This window comes from Elaeis guineensis, chromosome 3 (assembly GCF_000442705.2).
Source record: "Elaeis guineensis isolate ETL-2024a chromosome 3, EG11, whole genome shotgun sequence".
Taxonomy (NCBI): Eukaryota; Viridiplantae; Streptophyta; class Magnoliopsida; order Arecales; family Arecaceae; genus Elaeis; species Elaeis guineensis.
The window spans coordinates 128,050,676-128,067,145 of record NC_025995.2 but is presented as its reverse complement, the minus strand read 5'-3'; the positions used below and the strand labels follow the sequence as shown (position 1 = coordinate 128,067,145).

The 16,470-nt window shown below is 41.0% G+C and overlaps 2 protein-coding genes and 1 long non-coding RNA gene across 4 annotated transcripts; all 3 read right to left on the bottom strand.

Moving 5' to 3' along the window:
* Nucleotides 1-4,375: 4,375 nt before the first annotated feature.
* On the bottom strand, nucleotides 4,376-5,041 carry LOC105037751 (uncharacterized). The gene is made up of 2 exons (XR_830614.3): nucleotides 4,937-5,041; nucleotides 4,376-4,828 (listed from the first exon to the last, which is right to left on the bottom strand). It is a non-coding gene; the product is annotated as an uncharacterized lncRNA (long non-coding RNA).
* A 563-nt stretch (nucleotides 5,042-5,604) lies between these two features.
* Nucleotides 5,605-11,960, bottom strand: LOC105040183 (protein OVEREXPRESSOR OF CATIONIC PEROXIDASE 3). 2 transcript variants are annotated; one of them, XM_010916596.4, is made up of 5 exons: nucleotides 11,514-11,960; nucleotides 10,967-11,296; nucleotides 10,386-10,691; nucleotides 9,822-9,985; nucleotides 5,605-9,742 (listed from the first exon to the last, which is right to left on the bottom strand). In XM_010916596.4, exons 1-4 carry the CDS (start codon nucleotides 11,943-11,945, stop codon nucleotides 9,836-9,838), a joined length of 1,218 nt encoding a protein of 405 aa, XP_010914898.2. In that variant the 5' UTR covers nucleotides 11,946-11,960; the 3' UTR covers nucleotides 5,605-9,742; nucleotides 9,822-9,835. The 2 variants fall into 2 exon arrangements, with proteins under 2 accessions (XP_010914898.2, XP_010914896.2); XM_010916594.4 differs by having other exon boundaries at nucleotides 5,605-9,985.
* On the bottom strand, nucleotides 5,822-6,145 carry LOC140856367 (MAPK kinase substrate protein At1g80180-like). The gene has a single exon (XM_073253473.1). It carries the CDS (start codon nucleotides 6,143-6,145, stop codon nucleotides 5,822-5,824), a length of 324 nt encoding a protein of 107 aa, XP_073109574.1.
* Nucleotides 11,961-16,470: the final 4,510 nt, after the last annotated feature.

Sequence of the window (16,470 nt, the reverse complement as noted above, 5' to 3'; positions counted from 1 at the left end):
AAATAAAGATGGGGCGTCAACAATTTGAGACCCCTTTTTATAGGAAAGGAATTATGGTTTAGGTCAAGAAGAGGGGCACCCTTATCTCCACACCAATCCCAATTATTGGCATCCAAAAAATTCCTAAAAGAGCTGGTTGGTGTGAGGAGGAGATCAGGTATCTCCCATGCCCAAAAATTCTCCAAAGAATTTTAGGAAAAAAATAATTGGCACCTCCCTTCTTTTCTTGTTTGAAAAATTCTTTTCCTTCTTATCCCCTTATCTCTAATTCAGATCACATTCGAATTAGGCAAGAGATAAGATCATGAGTCACCATGTATTGCCGCCCATTCTTACTAGGCCCACTCTCATCACGTCAAAAATCTCAAGCCAAATCCAATTGGGCGTTGAGATTAGGGCATGGGTTCAGGGGTGGCGCAAGGATAAAGGGATAGAGTCCCTATTGGCTTGGACTCTTCATTTCTAAATTAATTTTAAACCAAATCAAATCTGGTTTGAATTCAATGTTAGAAATAAATCTAATCTAATTAAGAGTCCAATTATCTCGATAAATTTCTAACCCAATTAGGAATTAGCTAAGTTCAAATCCTGATCAAATCAAGATCAAATTTTTCTTGTAATCAAGCTTGATCATATCAAACCCAATCTAAGTCGAATTGAATCTAATTCAATTAGACTTAATCTAAATCTCTTTATTCAATCAAATTGAATGAATTAATAATCTAATTACTAATTAATTCTCTATTAATAGTAGAGTCCCAGTCTAGTGGGACTCTCCTCCAGAGTCTCAGTCCCAATGGGACTCCTCATCAGAGTCACAATTCAGTTGGACTCTTCAGCCATCAGATCTGACCGAATCTTCTAATGTGTGTGACTCCATAGGTTCGAGTTTAAGCCGATAGCATAGAAATAATTTTTTATACTAATCGATGTAACCATCTAGCAATGGGATCCAACATCCGGATAGATCAAAGGATTGTAAAGTAACATTCTAGAATCTACTAACGTATGGTTACCGTATAATTCATCCCTTTGATCATAATACTCAAGATGACCTAGAATTTGATTGTTAATCCAAATATAGACCACCACATTGTATTTCAACCTTTCAAATCCATCACATAGATTATCTTGGTCAAGATTTTACGAAACTGAAATACATTGACGCATATCTCCTACTAATTTAGAGGGATCAATTCCATTTTGATTCACACACCGACTTGAAAAGTACTTGACTGCACCCAGTAACCTTCTGTCATTGAATTAGAAACTCAGATGGTCCAATACTAAAATACAGTGAGTTACTTAGAAGTCACCATGGTGATCTCAAGTCTAAGGATACTTATACCTATACCCTTCACGAGCTACTCTTGACAGCAGAGTGCTCGGTAAATGATCATGTTCGATGCGAATAGACTCCTACATTCCACCTGCATGCCATACCAGTGTCTCCACACTCCTTGATTAAGAAGACAACCAAATCATATGGCACACAACGACCTATACTCGATATTGCTATTGTCCTATTAATAGCATATCATTCGATCGTAAATACTTTTAAGGACTAAACGATAAATCTTTTTTTATCGATTAATTATAGTCCTAAGGACTTCATCACAACACAGGAGTTCAAATAAGATGGACAAGATGTGACGAAAAGATCAAATAACTTTTATTAATAAAAATTTATATACAATTACAAATATGAGCACAATCGTCAACAGACTGACGATTGACTTTGGGACATATTTTTTAATAAAATAATATTTATTTTTTTTGTCATAAACTTCGCATATGTTGGTTTATTATGTGAACATGGTCTGATCATAATTTGAACCCAAATTGGATCTAAAATTTTTAGATTGGGACCGAATTATATTTGAATCCGATCTGACCCAAATGATCTAATGGAGCAGACTTTTTGATTATAGACCCGATCCGGTCCGATCTGATTTTCAATTGTGTTGGGTCTGGATCCAACATTAGAACCCGATCAAGAGACTAGATCGGACCGAGGTCACTCATGATCGAATCCGATCTTACCCATTTGCATCCCTAGTCGGAGGTTGCTCCGGCTAGGATCCTTCGATGCTCAAGTTAGAGATATCGCTCGATAGAGAGTGGAGCAGAGTTTTGGCATTAGGGTCTCAAGCGTGTACACGTGAAATATATATGCCTAGAGGAGTCCCCGCTTACCTCTATTTATAGAAGGAGCAAAGTCAAAGGCGGAAGGATGGGCGGTTATTCCTTGCGTGTCCCATCATACGGAGGTGCATGGGGCATCCTTAAATGGTCCTGACGGAGGGCGTACATTATATTCGGCATGCAGATGGCCACGGCGGCGGACGCTACCGCATGTGTGATGTAATTAATGAGCTCATGGCTTCCTATCATGGCACGCAGCCAGCCGCCCAAGGTATAACTTTTGAGCGATGTGACTTGATGTAATCTCACGAAATAGCATGACGGCCACGTTTAGCGTTCGGCTATTCATCTGATGCCCGCATCTTGAGATTCGGAAGTCAGATGAGTGAGTCCGCGGAGTAGTGCTACTTGACTGGATAGTCGGTAGGACACCGAAGAAGTAATCGGCTATGCGCCGAATGTCATCAACTAGTCGAAGATCGTATATAGACTGCATGTCAATCCAAATTAGCTTAGTACTGACTTGGCTAAGCCCGTTGCCTTTAGTTGGTGAAGTATCATCGATTTTGATCGGTGGAAAGCCGATTGGAGCAAGGACCGTCGATCCAAATCGGGTTGGACCATAGCAATCTGATCGGTGCAGTGCACTTGGTCGGTCAGGAGGCGAGGGAGAAGGTTAGTCGAGCAAGAGCCGAGGATCTACCCCAACATCATGAAATCAAGCTTACAAACAAATCCTCGCGAGTTAAGTTTTCTTGTACGATGAAGGATCTCGTTGGCACACAGAATATTATCCACGATGCATCTCACTTTGACATAAGCTGTTTGTGCCTCGTCAATTAGTTCAGGAAGGAAAGGATGAAGATGGTTAGCCAGCACCTTTGTAAGGATTTTAATACAACAATGGATGAGGTTTACAGGCCGGAAGTCTGTAGGAGTTTTCACCTCATCTTGTTTTGGGATGAGTGACAAAATGGCATAATTCAATCTTCCCAAGTCCAACTTGCAATCATAAAGTTGCTGGAATTAGGGCAAAGAGGTCATTTTCTTACCAAGTCTCAAAACCGTTGATAGAATTGGACATTGTGAAGCCCTCGGGTCCCAGATTTTTGTCACCTTTGAAGCTATCAACAGCCGCTTTAACTTCTTCTAACATGCAGGGGCCATCTAGAGAGCCAATATAGTTTGGGACGGAAGGGTAGAGCTTCTGCCGATCAAGGTCAACCAAAGATTCCTTGGGTTTTTCATATCTTCCTTATGTGTGAACTCCATCCGATTCCACTCTACTGAAGGAATCTAGTTCAATTTCCTTTTGAAATTTGCCGACTTGCGCAAGAACAATATGTTGCAATCACCTTCCTGAAGCCATTTGATTTTCGCCCTTTGTCTCCAATGTACTTCCACCGCACAATATATTTGATGAAGTTTTATTCTGAAAGTATCTCTGAGGTCTCTGTCTTCATCCGAAAACCTAGCCTGTTCCTCTTTGCGATCAATATCCTGGATAACGATAAGAAGCCTTGCTTTGTCAGCTCTTTCCGTAGCTCTCAATAGCCACAATCACAACCGCAATTATATAATTTTACTATTAGGGTTGATCCTATGGGCCATGGTTACCTGTTAAACATTTTTATTTAAAGATAATTTTTCAACAGTAATTACTATTTGGTACCTTACATGATTTTTTTTTTTTTTATTTTTTTAACTTTTACGATGAAAAAGGGTGCGGCCATCCGTATATTTATTAGGTGAAAAGAGAGGCGTATATGAATGGTTTGTCTCATACCAATGAGATGCACTACGAGAAGATGTGAAATAGAGAAGGCAAATACCAATCGCCAATTCCTCAGTTGCCCGGGTCGACGTGGAATCACAGTACGTGATCTAGAACAAAGATAAAAATAATAAAGACGAAACCCAGCGAAGGATGGATTTAAACCACGTCACTTTTGAAGAATGGCGAGCCCAGCAGCAACCGGAACTCCCAATGGAATCATCTCCCAAAATATCGAACATTCTGGACAGGGACCATGTCACTTTGCCGCCACAAATATGTCCGATATTAATCTATGGGCGGCAGCTTGTGTCTTACATCAGGTGCATGTGGTGACGATCTTAAAATTGATTGCTAGCTAGATGAGTTAGATGAGCATCAGACGCCAATATATTAATGACAAAGTCGGTGGTGACAATTACATCTGCATCATCATTATGAGAAAATAACAAAATGTTTAAAAATCGGCCGATTTGTACTATAGTTCAGGTCCTTGCAGAGGGTATATCAAATCAACCGCACGCCATAAAGATGAAGTATTATGATACAACCAGTGATTATTCTTAGAACAAATTGCCTGCCGACTGGCCTTAGTTTAATCGATGATTTCATTTTCCATCATCTCTCTCTCTCTCTCGTACAAGTCTAAAAATTAGCATCACAGTTCAGGAGAGCTAATTGTAAAGTATTAACATCATATATTAATTAGACAATCTTTAACCCAAATGCCATCCTCAAATAAATAGGTTGAAGCGCATTGAGCTGATTTCAATTGACTGGTTTAAAAAGAATGCTAATTGCAGGCTCATATTTCACTTTACAACCGTAGAGAGAGATCCTGATAGCTTTATTTGTTCCGGTAAGACAGTTCGAAGCCCGCCCCCATGTGCATCACTGACAGAGGGAAATCTGATTGGAAAAAAGCAACACTATTTTAAAGCCCAGATGGAAACACCGTGTACTTCCGAAAAAAGAGAAGAAAATTATTACATATATGCATACAAGGAAAATACAGACCTTAATAGAAGAATCACGTGAATTACTAATTGCAAGTAATTTTTTTGGTATCAACATTTTAAATCTTGATAGGATGGAGAGAGTTCTGACCATTTTGCCCTGTTATTATAAAAAAAAAAAAAAGAGATCAAGATGAAATCAAAATTCAGAAACTTAGCTGAAGGAAGAAAGAAAGAAAAAAAATGAAGAATAAAAAATTAAAAATAAAGAAGAAGGGGAAAGAAATGGATAAGAAAAAAGATATAATGAAGAACAAAAAAAAAAAAAAAAAAAAGCAAAAGAAGCAATATGAAAGGATAAGGAAACAAATTTAAAATAAAAAAGAAGGAACGAAGATAAGATTAAAAAGGAAGGAAAAAAAAAAAAAGAGGGGGGGGTTGGTGGGGTGGAAGAAGGGAGGGGTGGAGAGAGGGGAATGAAGGGAAAGATGTGGCAAAGGGAGACGAAAGGTATCTATCGATCGAGACACAGCCGCCGGGATGTGGTGCCTCCCATGCCATGGAGAAATCTGAACACTCCTATCCTAAACGATTTAAAACCTTGCTCTGAACACCGAGAACACCCCATGGCTCTCCAACATGAACGAAGCCACAGCAACGGAAACTGAAAGGGTTGACACTGGTTCCTACGGGGTGAACCCGTGAAACTAACCCTTGTAGATCTCAAGGTAGAGACAAACAACGCTTTTAGCGTCCATCCAGAATTCATAGCCTCAAAAATTCAACATTCCAACACCAAAAACTAGTTCATCACGACATACACATATCTATCTATATATATATATATATATATATATATATATATATATATATATATATATATGTGGACAGAAATGAAGCTGAACCAACCAAAGGGTTTACATGACATGCCATCGCCGATCCCAGGCTAGTGCTTTCGAGGCTTTGATGGCTTGGTCCTCCTCTGCTTCCCAAAAATTCCACAAAGCATGCAGCCGGAGACCTCAGGAGAAGGTGGATCCATGGAAGGTGGGACGTGCGCGGTGCGAAATGGCTGCATGCCGTTGCTGCGGCTACGTTTCATCATCCCGATGGATCCGACGCTTTGAGAGTGCCTCAGCTCCCCGAATTCGAAGCCTTCCTCCTCTTTCTTCATCTCATTCGGCTCCCCTGAGAAGAACCTATCATCCCATACCAAACCAGATGACCCAGACCTCCTGAAGGTCTGAACAGATCTCTGCAGCCCTGCCATCTATCTCTCCGATACAGAATTCTGTGATGAAAGGAAGGAGGAGAGTTACAATGAGAAGAATAATACATGATTGTCCCACAGACTTCTCCTAATATATAAACAGCATTCAAAAGATGACAAATAGGGAGGCGGACAGAATGGTCGACGGATAGCGACATCAAGGTTGGGAAAAACTGGGTCCGATGGTTTTTTGGATACTGTACTAGTGCGGCACATTTGATTTCTTATGCCAAGCTATCGTCCGTGTCTGGTGGGACTCGTTGGACCGGAGCCATGTGGCCACGATCTTTTAATAATATAAGTCTGCAAGATCTTTCTCAATATATATATATATATATATAAGTCTGCAAGATAAATCCCTGAATGAAGAACACAACATCATAGATTTACCGGTTCATTTCTCATGGCCTGTAAAGATTTATACAATGATGGGCATTGATCAAACTCTTCTAAATTCTCATTAGCAAGTGAAAAATACGTAATACCAAGATGGAACTCCTTGACCATTTGTATCTGATAAAACTTTTTTATATCAGGGGTAACAAGAAGATATTGATTTTGACGGAAGCAAGAAACTGTAAAACTTTTCACCAGAGGCAACTCTGCATTTCAAATAAAGGTGATGCCTTTTTAACCAAAAATAAAAAATAAAAAATAAATGAATGTGATGCCTTTTTCTAAAACATTAATAGATGACCAGGTAATGATCTACAAACCTTGCATTAGAAATTGTTAATTATATTGGTTTCAAGATTGTGTCTTAAATTGCAATCTGAAGAAAACAGATTAGGCAGCGAAAAAAAAAACTTAAGCTAATGCTATTCGATTCCTAGTATTGGATCATAAAACCAATTTCGGCACCAAGCTTTTACCTAGCAAATTTCCTATACGTCTAGTTTTGCATGCTTTGGAGTTTCTGGTTGTGCTCTTTTATTTCTTTTTAAAGAATTTTTGAACTTTCTAGTTGCCATTAACTGAAAAAACACAAGCATCATCCAAGCCTTCCCGGTTTTGGCACTTAAAAGAGACATTATAGTCTTCCTTGGCAGATGGAGACGTTGAGTGTGCTGACCTAATATCTTGTTCTTTTATAATCAAAGACCAAAATGAGAGGCCAAGAAATGATGGATTAGATTTTGAATCAAAACCAAATATACTTGATTTTGTCCAACCTTGACCACCCCATGTGATGTAGAATACTTCAAAATTAGAAATTTTAAGCATCACGGATGCTAAGCTTGGCCGCATGCCTAAATCATTACTCAGAACTAATACTTGACCATACCTCTTTTACATCTAGTAGAATTTCTTGAAAGATGGAGACGCCAAAAAGTTACGCACAATGCTTGATGGTTGTGGTATTGTGTATTGGTGCTCTTAACTAACATTAATTGACTGACTTCATAAGGTTAACAGAAGTTACAATAGATGCTCCAGTTTGGATGCAGAGCATGCACAATCCAGATCACAACCAGTTGCAAAAGGGCTCCAGGCTTTCTGTCCACACCGCATCAAACCACCAAGTGGAACAGGATAGTTCAGGCCCCACAGTGTTCAAAACTACTCTTAAGCGTTTTGATCGAGCCATGTCCTTGAAACAGATTCAAACTTCCAGGTCCTTTCCCGTAACTAAATCAATTCTAATTCGGTTTCAAAGTAAGACAACAATGTGTTTGCAGTCTTCAGTTTCCCATCGCATGCAATAATTTTGCCGTCTTCAGTTTAATAGTCAGATACAACAATTTTCCAGTCCAATCCTTCAGTTGAATTTCATGTCTCAAGATCGACATAATTTCTGTCTTAATAATTGGTTCCAACAAACTAACTTTTTTTCTTTTTCCTTGTTTTTGGCCAAATGCCTAAATAATTAATCTGAACTAGCAGTTAACTATACCCATTCTGCCCCAAGTAAAACTTCTTAAAAGATGTTGATACTCTTAGCCGACCCCAAATAGTTGGGAATAAAGCTTCATGGTTATGGTATGGTATGTCCTACACTAGGCTATTTAATTTGTTAACATCAAAAGGTTAACAGAAACTGGGTACCCACCCCACCCCCCAACAGAAAAAAAAAAAAAGAAGGGCTAACAGAAACTGCAGCAGATGGTCCACCATCCAGATCAAACCCAGCTACAAAAAGCTCTAGATTTTATGACCAAACCACTAAGTGGTACAGGATCATTCAGGCCCCAAGGTATTTAAAACTACTTTTAAAAGTTTTGATCAAGCCATGTCCTTGAGCTACCGAATCTTGAAACATAAAATTCGACCTTAAAGTCCCTTGAAGTAATATTAATCAACTGAAATTCAATTTCAAAGCCAGAGATAATGAGTTTGCACTCTTCAGTTTCGTAGTACGATATAGTTTTGCAATCTTCAGTTTAATACTCATATGCAATAATTTTGCAGTCCTATCCTAAGTTGAATTTTATGTCTGTAGGAATTGATAAGGTTTCTATCTTCAGTTTGTTCCCAACATATCAATGTTTCTTATTTTTCTTTTCTCCTTTATTTTTTGGCCGGGAGGACGGCGGCCGAGTGCAGGTTGGCAACCGATGCTCCTCAACATGTCCAAAGTGGACAGCACCACAAGGCTTAGAAAGCTCCAGAAGCAAACTACTTGGTGTCACAAAACAGTCCATATAACTGAAAGTTACAAGATCACCAGAATATTCGACAAGCCTGTTAACAAGGTTGAGAATCTTTACCAACTGTTCAAACAGCCATGATGCTAAACTTTAGTAGTGTAACAGCATTAACATAAATAGAAAATGGAAAAAAAAAAAAGAAAAGAAGCTAGGGTATCAGAATAATCTCTGAAATTTTATAACACAGAGTATATACAAACTTCAGTTATGCCAACATTGGAACTAATCATGTTATGACATGTCACCAACATAAGAGGTGTAGAACATTCTAGTATTTTGAAAAGAAGAAGACAATGTAAATAATTAGCATTTAAACCCACTTAATCATCGGATATTACATCTCATTACAACATATTTTGCTCTGATTATCCATTACACCATTATCACACTTAGATCACACATGAAATATAGGGCACCCCAATACAAATACAAAGAAAGAACTCTCCATCTCATGCAACTTTGTGTCATCCACTTTGTCATACCTAAAATAAGGGGTAAATCCTTCTTATATATGTCTAATCTTTTCCTTGAAAACTCAACTTTCTTATCTTGAAAATGTCTCATCACTTATATAAGGATATGCCATGCTCAGGCCAGTATCAATAAAACATGTTAAACTACAGCCGACTTAAATTCTCCAAGTTTTCTCCTCTGACTTTTCTAACAGTGGCAGGAAGGGGGCAAAACAACTTTTTAATATCAGTACAAGACTAGATACATTGTAAAACAGTAAGCAAACCTGAAAAATCGGCTTGCAATGCTCGAACCTAAGTTTTGCCATCAAAACTACTATTAGCAGCACAACCTAGTGAAGAACTCAAGGTATGAGACATTACATCAGGAGCTATATCTCAACCATAGGTTCATTCAACTACAATCCCAGTTGTCACTCGATGTTGCTTGAACCCATCAACTTTGCAGCTCTTTGAATTTTCCAGCAGTATAGATCCTGAAGAAACTACGAGTCTTGAAAACAGAGATTTCAACATAAAATCACAAAAGGCATCCAGTGGACTTCAATCACTCACAAGTAATCCCTCAGTCAACTAGTAGAGATGGTCTCAGGGGTGGATCTCCGATAGGGTACACGATGCTCAGGAACACCATCTTGCAGTCGCTTATCTTCAAACCATTTCACTACTGTCTTCCATGGAAGATTTGTCACATGTACTATGCTGCTGATCATAGCATTCTGCAGGGTAATACAAAAGAAAAGGCAACAAGCAACATATCAATAGACTAAACATGCAGATACTCCTGTTCATTCGAGTAGAAATAGATCATACGCACATTTTTTTAAAAGCTTTAAATTATTATAAATCAGGCACTAGCTTATTGGAACAAATGAAATTATGAGTTGCATGATCATCTCAATCCACAGCAAGGAAGCACTGCCATCATTATACCGTTGATTGTAATTGTTCAAGATTCCATTTATAAAAGGGCTGAACAAAGCAAAAGTTACCCATGCCTCAAAGTCAGTGCCTTGACTTTCCAAATTCAGTGTCAACTATTAGATGTACGCCACATCACTTGCTTATAACACTCAGGAAAATTCTTGAACTTATAGACAAAATAGAAGTTTTACTCACCGTGGGACGTTTTGTTCGGGAGTAAACTCTTTCTAAAGTCTCGACTTGCACTTTCTTCAATCTCTTTTGTGTCGACCATCTTGTTCGCATTACATGAACAGGAAGTTTTGCCTCAGGCTTACTTTCTGCTGCATCAATGGCTGTCATAGGAGGAGATTCTGGTTGCTTGTTTCCAGGCACAGAAGGTGTTTGTGTTACTTCATCCGGTATAGAAGCAGACATTAGTAGAAGATTCGGAGGTGGATCACGAAGCAATTCAATCACGTAAGCCCTCTCTAGCCCAAGCTCAGATGCAAGACTTTTTATCTGAAAAGAGAAGCATAACAGATGGAATTAGACAAGAAAAATAAGAAGGATCAACCTTTATAATTAAGTCTTTCCGAACGATCAGATATTCAGATATGAGCACATACTCGATCATGACCATTAAAATCATTAAGACGCATCCAAGACAAGCAGAATGGAAAGGAAATTTAAAAAAAAAAAAAAAAAAAGATCAAGAAGCCATAAAAGCCAAGAATGTGATCTAGTTGGAACATAATTGATGACAAAAGCCATGGATTTGTAACATGGGTGCTTACACTAGTCTTACGGCGACCAATCTTTAAGGCACGAGCCAATCTCCGCATTTGCCAATTTTTGAGCTGTGGCCTTCTCTCTTCTTCATCAGATTTATCATCACCGTCTAAACCGTCGGCTGGAACTCTTGAAAGATCATCATAGTGACCATCGCCGAGTGCTTCCTCCAACTCCTGTTCGAGCCTCGCCATATCTTCTTCGGTTATCTCATCACCAGCGCCATCGTCTGATAGACTGTCATTTTTCAGATCTTCTTCCAGTTGACTAAAAAGTGCCTCAAAAGCATCTTCATCTATATCTTCTTCTTCATGCTCATCATTTTGCAGCATTTTCTAGGAAAAAAAAAGAGCCACATAATTCACAAAGATTTGGCACATACCAAAATAAGCACAGCAGTAGTTTTCCCAAATGAAAAAGAATGGTAAAATAACAAATTATCTACAGAGAGAGGGAAAACGAAAGATCATTTTCCCCTTTCTAAAAAAATCATAGATGACTTATATGATGAATTCATCAGCCTACAGCTCGGATTGATGATGTTTATTGTACCTTATGCTTCGAAGGCTGTGCTGTGGAGGCGTTCTTCCTCCGACGAGCGAGAGCAACGGCGGAGGAGCGGAGATGAGAACCGGGAAGCAGCGCCGGAGAGGAGGGAATTGAGGTGCTCGAGAAGAGCCTGCGACCGCTGCCGATTCCGCCACGAGGACCCCAACGCGCGGAGAAAGCCCTAGGAACCAGAGAGGAAGGGCCGGCCGAGGCCGCCATCGCTAAAATATGCCTGCGGCCGACCTTTTGATAAGAACCTTTCGGATTTCCAAGACGACATGTTTTGCAATCAGGGTTGCCCACCGACCCAACCCCCAACCCCAACCCCCCCAACCCCAATTTTGGGTCACAGCTCACACAAAACCCACCCAAGCTCATCAGCGCAAGCCTTCGGTGGGATAGCTTCGGAGTACGCGGAGGGAATGAGACAGCCATTGGGTCGGCTCCGAACGAGCAACACACTGGGATAGGCGGGCAACGAGTCGGCATTCCGATCATCTACAAAGAAAATTGGCACATCGAAAAAGAAGATAGAGGTTCTTTGATCGAAAATTCTTCGATACTTAAGTTAGCAGCATTGAAGAAGGAGAACAGTCAAGAAAGATGATGAAAAAGTGTAGCGTTCAAAGATCAAAGAAAAAATCTCATATTCTTCTCTTCATTTTTCTTTTTATAGGAGAGAGTCTACCAGGTGGTTAGCACTTGTCGGAGTTAGAATAATGACTGTCAGAGCCAGTATAGTGGATTTCGTCGGAGTTAGAATAGTGACTATCAGAATCAAAATAGTAGATGTCAGCTGGCTATCCCAGAAGCAGTCATCCGCATCTGGAGGAGTAGTGAGCCTATGCAGCAAAGTGCCAGTCTAGCGAGATCTACACGTCAAGTGTCCCTGGAACTGTCCAATCCGAAGGAAGGCTCATAAGGAGCCGGGGCAGAAGGAGATGACATCGGCCAGAGACTGATAATGCTAGCCTTGCCGAATTACCGACTTCTCATGATCGGCTTTCAGCTGATGGCATTGGTGCTGCATGGATCTCATGTCCCGAGTAGCTACATCGTGAAGCCAGATATTTGTCACGTACTTGGAATTCGAACATGTTAGCAAACAGACTGAATATGATCCACTACTTACGCCCCCACTTTCTAATTCGAAGTATTTCATACTAGAAAGTAAATTGTCGAACAGACTTCAGAGTCGCATGTCGAAGTGAGCTTCTCTGTCATTATGAGGCTGAGGCTTCATCGATGCCGAAGCGACTGAACACGGGGTCAGACAATTTCTTTGGTAGCCCTTGGTCATGATTTGATGACGATCGCGAAGTTTGTCGCAGCTAGGTCTCCCTCAATATTGAGCTAGCATCTGGTAAGTCAGTCATTGTAGGAGGTTCTGCTATCAAATCGATGATGGTGGGAGTTTGGACTGCTTGGGCATTTGTTGATGTTGAGGCATGGTCGCTGAGTTCTGATTTTCACATCTTCGAATTGTGACTCTAAGGTTGGCAGATGCCCTTCTGAGTCTTGGGCCGTCGATGGCCTAAAGAAGTGGCTGGGTGGACGTTAGTGTAGTTCCACGGGGTCAATTCGGAATCCCGATGTCCTCCTTGAGTTGTTTGCTCCAGAGGACCTTCTGGCGTGGATCACTATCATGGGCTTTTTGGAGTCCTCAACATTAGTCAGGATCTAGTCGATCCGAAGACTTTAGCTTGATCTTTGGAGGAAACCCAAGGTTTTCTTTGGATACATTCAGAGGATCTAGATGATTGATGTTATCCCGATCAAGATCTCGAAGGAGATCGATTTACTGATCTATTCATCAGGTCCCTTGGGCACTCATCCACAGGACGCTTCATAACTCCATCCGCCATCAATGCAGGGGAATCTTCCAAGAGAATAAACTAGAGAATCATCTCAGGCCTACCACATCCTACAGTGTGGCATATTGAAGTAGGTCATGAAGCATTTTATGGACTGCTCCTCAAGATTTGGAACAGATAAGGGTTCAATTAATGGCTGTGGTGTTTGGCATTTCGGGTTTGGCCACATGTTGTGACTCGATTGCCAGGTGTGCGTCATTTGGGACCCATATAAATAGATCATTCCCCTTATGGCGGATGCACTCGCCAAAGAATTTTTCCTTGTCCTTCTGCATATTGCCACAATGGAGCCATCACAGTGGTCAGTGAAGGAGGTGGTGAAGAAGAAGATGGCCCTTTTGAGGGCCAAGCCTCTACCCAAGAGGGTAAAGACTGCCTCGCCTGAGCCTCCCAACATTGGTTGGGCTCCATTTTCCCCGAGGACCCGTGTGAGTCCAAACTAATTGGCAAGGGTTCCTCCCTCTCTGGAGGGATGGTCCGTCAAGGGACGTCCGTGTAGGCCTTCATCGAGGCCAACCTCCACTGTCTTATGGAGTATAAGACTTCAAAGGCCTTCAGAGGGGAGCTCCTCGACACCTCCGTCGCTATTTTTATCTAGAGCTTTGAGAACTATAAGGTCCACCTGGGATACATGATGCTACGACTAGACCTCCACCACCTCCACCCAAGAAACAGCAATGAAGAAGTGGAGGCATTCTTCTCGAATGAAGATTAGGCCTTCGTCTTTTTTACTTTTTGTTACTGTCTGCCTGGTGCCTTTTTGGCACCATTTATGTAATTAAATTATAAATAAAAAAATAAATTTTTGTCATGTGTACCTCTTCTATGGTTACATTCTTATTTCTCTTCCATTTTCTTTTTTCCTTCTTTTTTTTGTGAGCTTGAGTCTTCATCAAAATGTTTGGTGCCATAGAATCATACGATCATTGAGTGATGGGCTTCGAGAGATATCCGACCTCCATCATCGGATAGACCTTCGGGGTAGTTAAATCTTTCTCGAAGGTCATAATTTACTCGACAAAGGTTTTTGAGGTGATACTCGAGTCGACCTCTCAGCTACATCACCGTCGAGCCATTTTCGTCGATTATTTCGGCCTCAATCATTTGTCATTGGATTATTTTCGAAGCTTTCCTTTGCAGAAGGTCCTATCTTGGGTTAGGATAATCTTCCATCTTCGGCACTTCGCCAACCTGTATCTGGAAGTTGTGGCACCTAAGCTGGGATGTTTTTGAGGGATCGATCCATCGATTCGATCACTAGAGTTCATGAAAGTGTTCGGATATTCTCCATTTTATCTGGGGTTGCACTGAACATCTTCCTCTCCCGCTTTTCACTCGGGGGGACTGTACACTGGTGGGTCATGTTCCTTAGGCATTTAATGTAGGGTGCCTTTCTGGTAATGATGGCGCATTGAAAAGAATAATTGATATCTTGATTTTTGATGGTGCGGTCTTCGAAGCCTCTCTCCCGACAGCACGTGTCTCATGGCCAGTAGGGTAGTTGGAGGCACCACGGTGTGACTACTTTATAAATGGAGCCCCCTATTACTTGAAGCCAAAACCATCCAATTGTCTCTCTAGAATATCATCTTTTTTGGTGTCGGAGCATCGTCGCCACTCGCTTTCACTCGATATAGCCTTCTTACTTCTCCGTACGAGCAAAGTCCGCCTCAAGGGGGTGCACTGGAGGGGAGCACGTCAGGTAACATCTTTATTTAGCATGGGAGGTGTTGAAAATTTTTGCTGCTCTGCTCACTGAGCCATGGTGGCGGTCGTCAAGGCTGCTCTGGGATGTCACTCCATGAGAGGATCTTGGATCTTTCCGAGAGTGGCCTAGTTCTCTATGGTGGGTGTAGCCTTCTAGCCCCTCCTCGAAGATTTATGGTGAAAGCGAATGCGTCTCCATGGGCCATGAGGCTAGCATCATCGAGTCTTACTGCTTTCATCACATTAACCTGATGTAGGGCCTTGATGATGGTTGAGCTTGCACTTTTTCTTCTTTCGTTATAATGGACTTCCTTCGATTGAAGTCATCTTGTAATGAAATTTTTCTTCTTAATAAAATATTCTTTCATTCTCTATTTATGCCTTGCATGGTTGTCCCGATGTTGTTATGAAGGGCTCTTCCAAAGTGTCATCTAGGACTGATCCAAAATCATCTCCAACCTCCACTTGACTCGTCAGTGGATAAGGAGTGATGTATGATCGCATGAGGTCTTTGGGGGTCTTCGGTGTTGTTTTTATGACTAATCTCAGTTTGATCGAATCTCACAATCGAGCTTCTCATTTTATTGATGACAAAGGCACAAGATGTTGTATTACTTCCTATAGTACATCCAAAGATTTTTGGAGTCCTAGTTCTAGAGAAATCAGATGCTGTTGAAAGTTTTCGATACATAGGCTCCAAGTTAAGTTACTTCTGTTAGCCAACTCGATCTTTTCGATTTGGAGTTGGCCCATCTTGTTCGACAGGTTTAGGCACTTCAGTTCGTCCGAGCATAGGGCTTTCAGGTTTAAAGGTCCCGACTGTGGTATGGGCATTGTAGTAGTTAGCTACCTGCTGCCAACACGATGCCATCTTGTCCCAAGCTCTTGCCTCAATGATCCATGACAAGTGTTCGGCTTCGACTCATTTGATGACGTGGTTGGTCACCACGATTAAGAACTATGTTTGTCTTAACACCAGTGAGGATGTCCATACTCATAGAATGAAAATTTTTTGCATCCTTTCGCACTGCACATCAATGACCATGAAGCTCGCCGCTTAATCCTCCTTGCCTTCTGCCCCCCTGCTGGCAGTAAGTCCTGGAATCATGTTAATGAGGCTAGCCATCAGATTGTCGCTGAAGTCATTGTCCGCATTGGTGTTCGCCTGATGTGACCCTCCCATCGGGTCATTTTCTTTGTTCCTTATATATCTTCTAAAGTATCCCCGACAGACAAGGTCCTTGACTTCATTCTTCGGCTGCTGACACTCTTCGGTGTCATAATTGTGATTTCAAAGGAAGCGGCAGCACTCCTTCCAATCTCACTATCTTGGTCTTGCTCTCATTTTTCTAGGCCGATGTATATAACCTTAGCCTTTA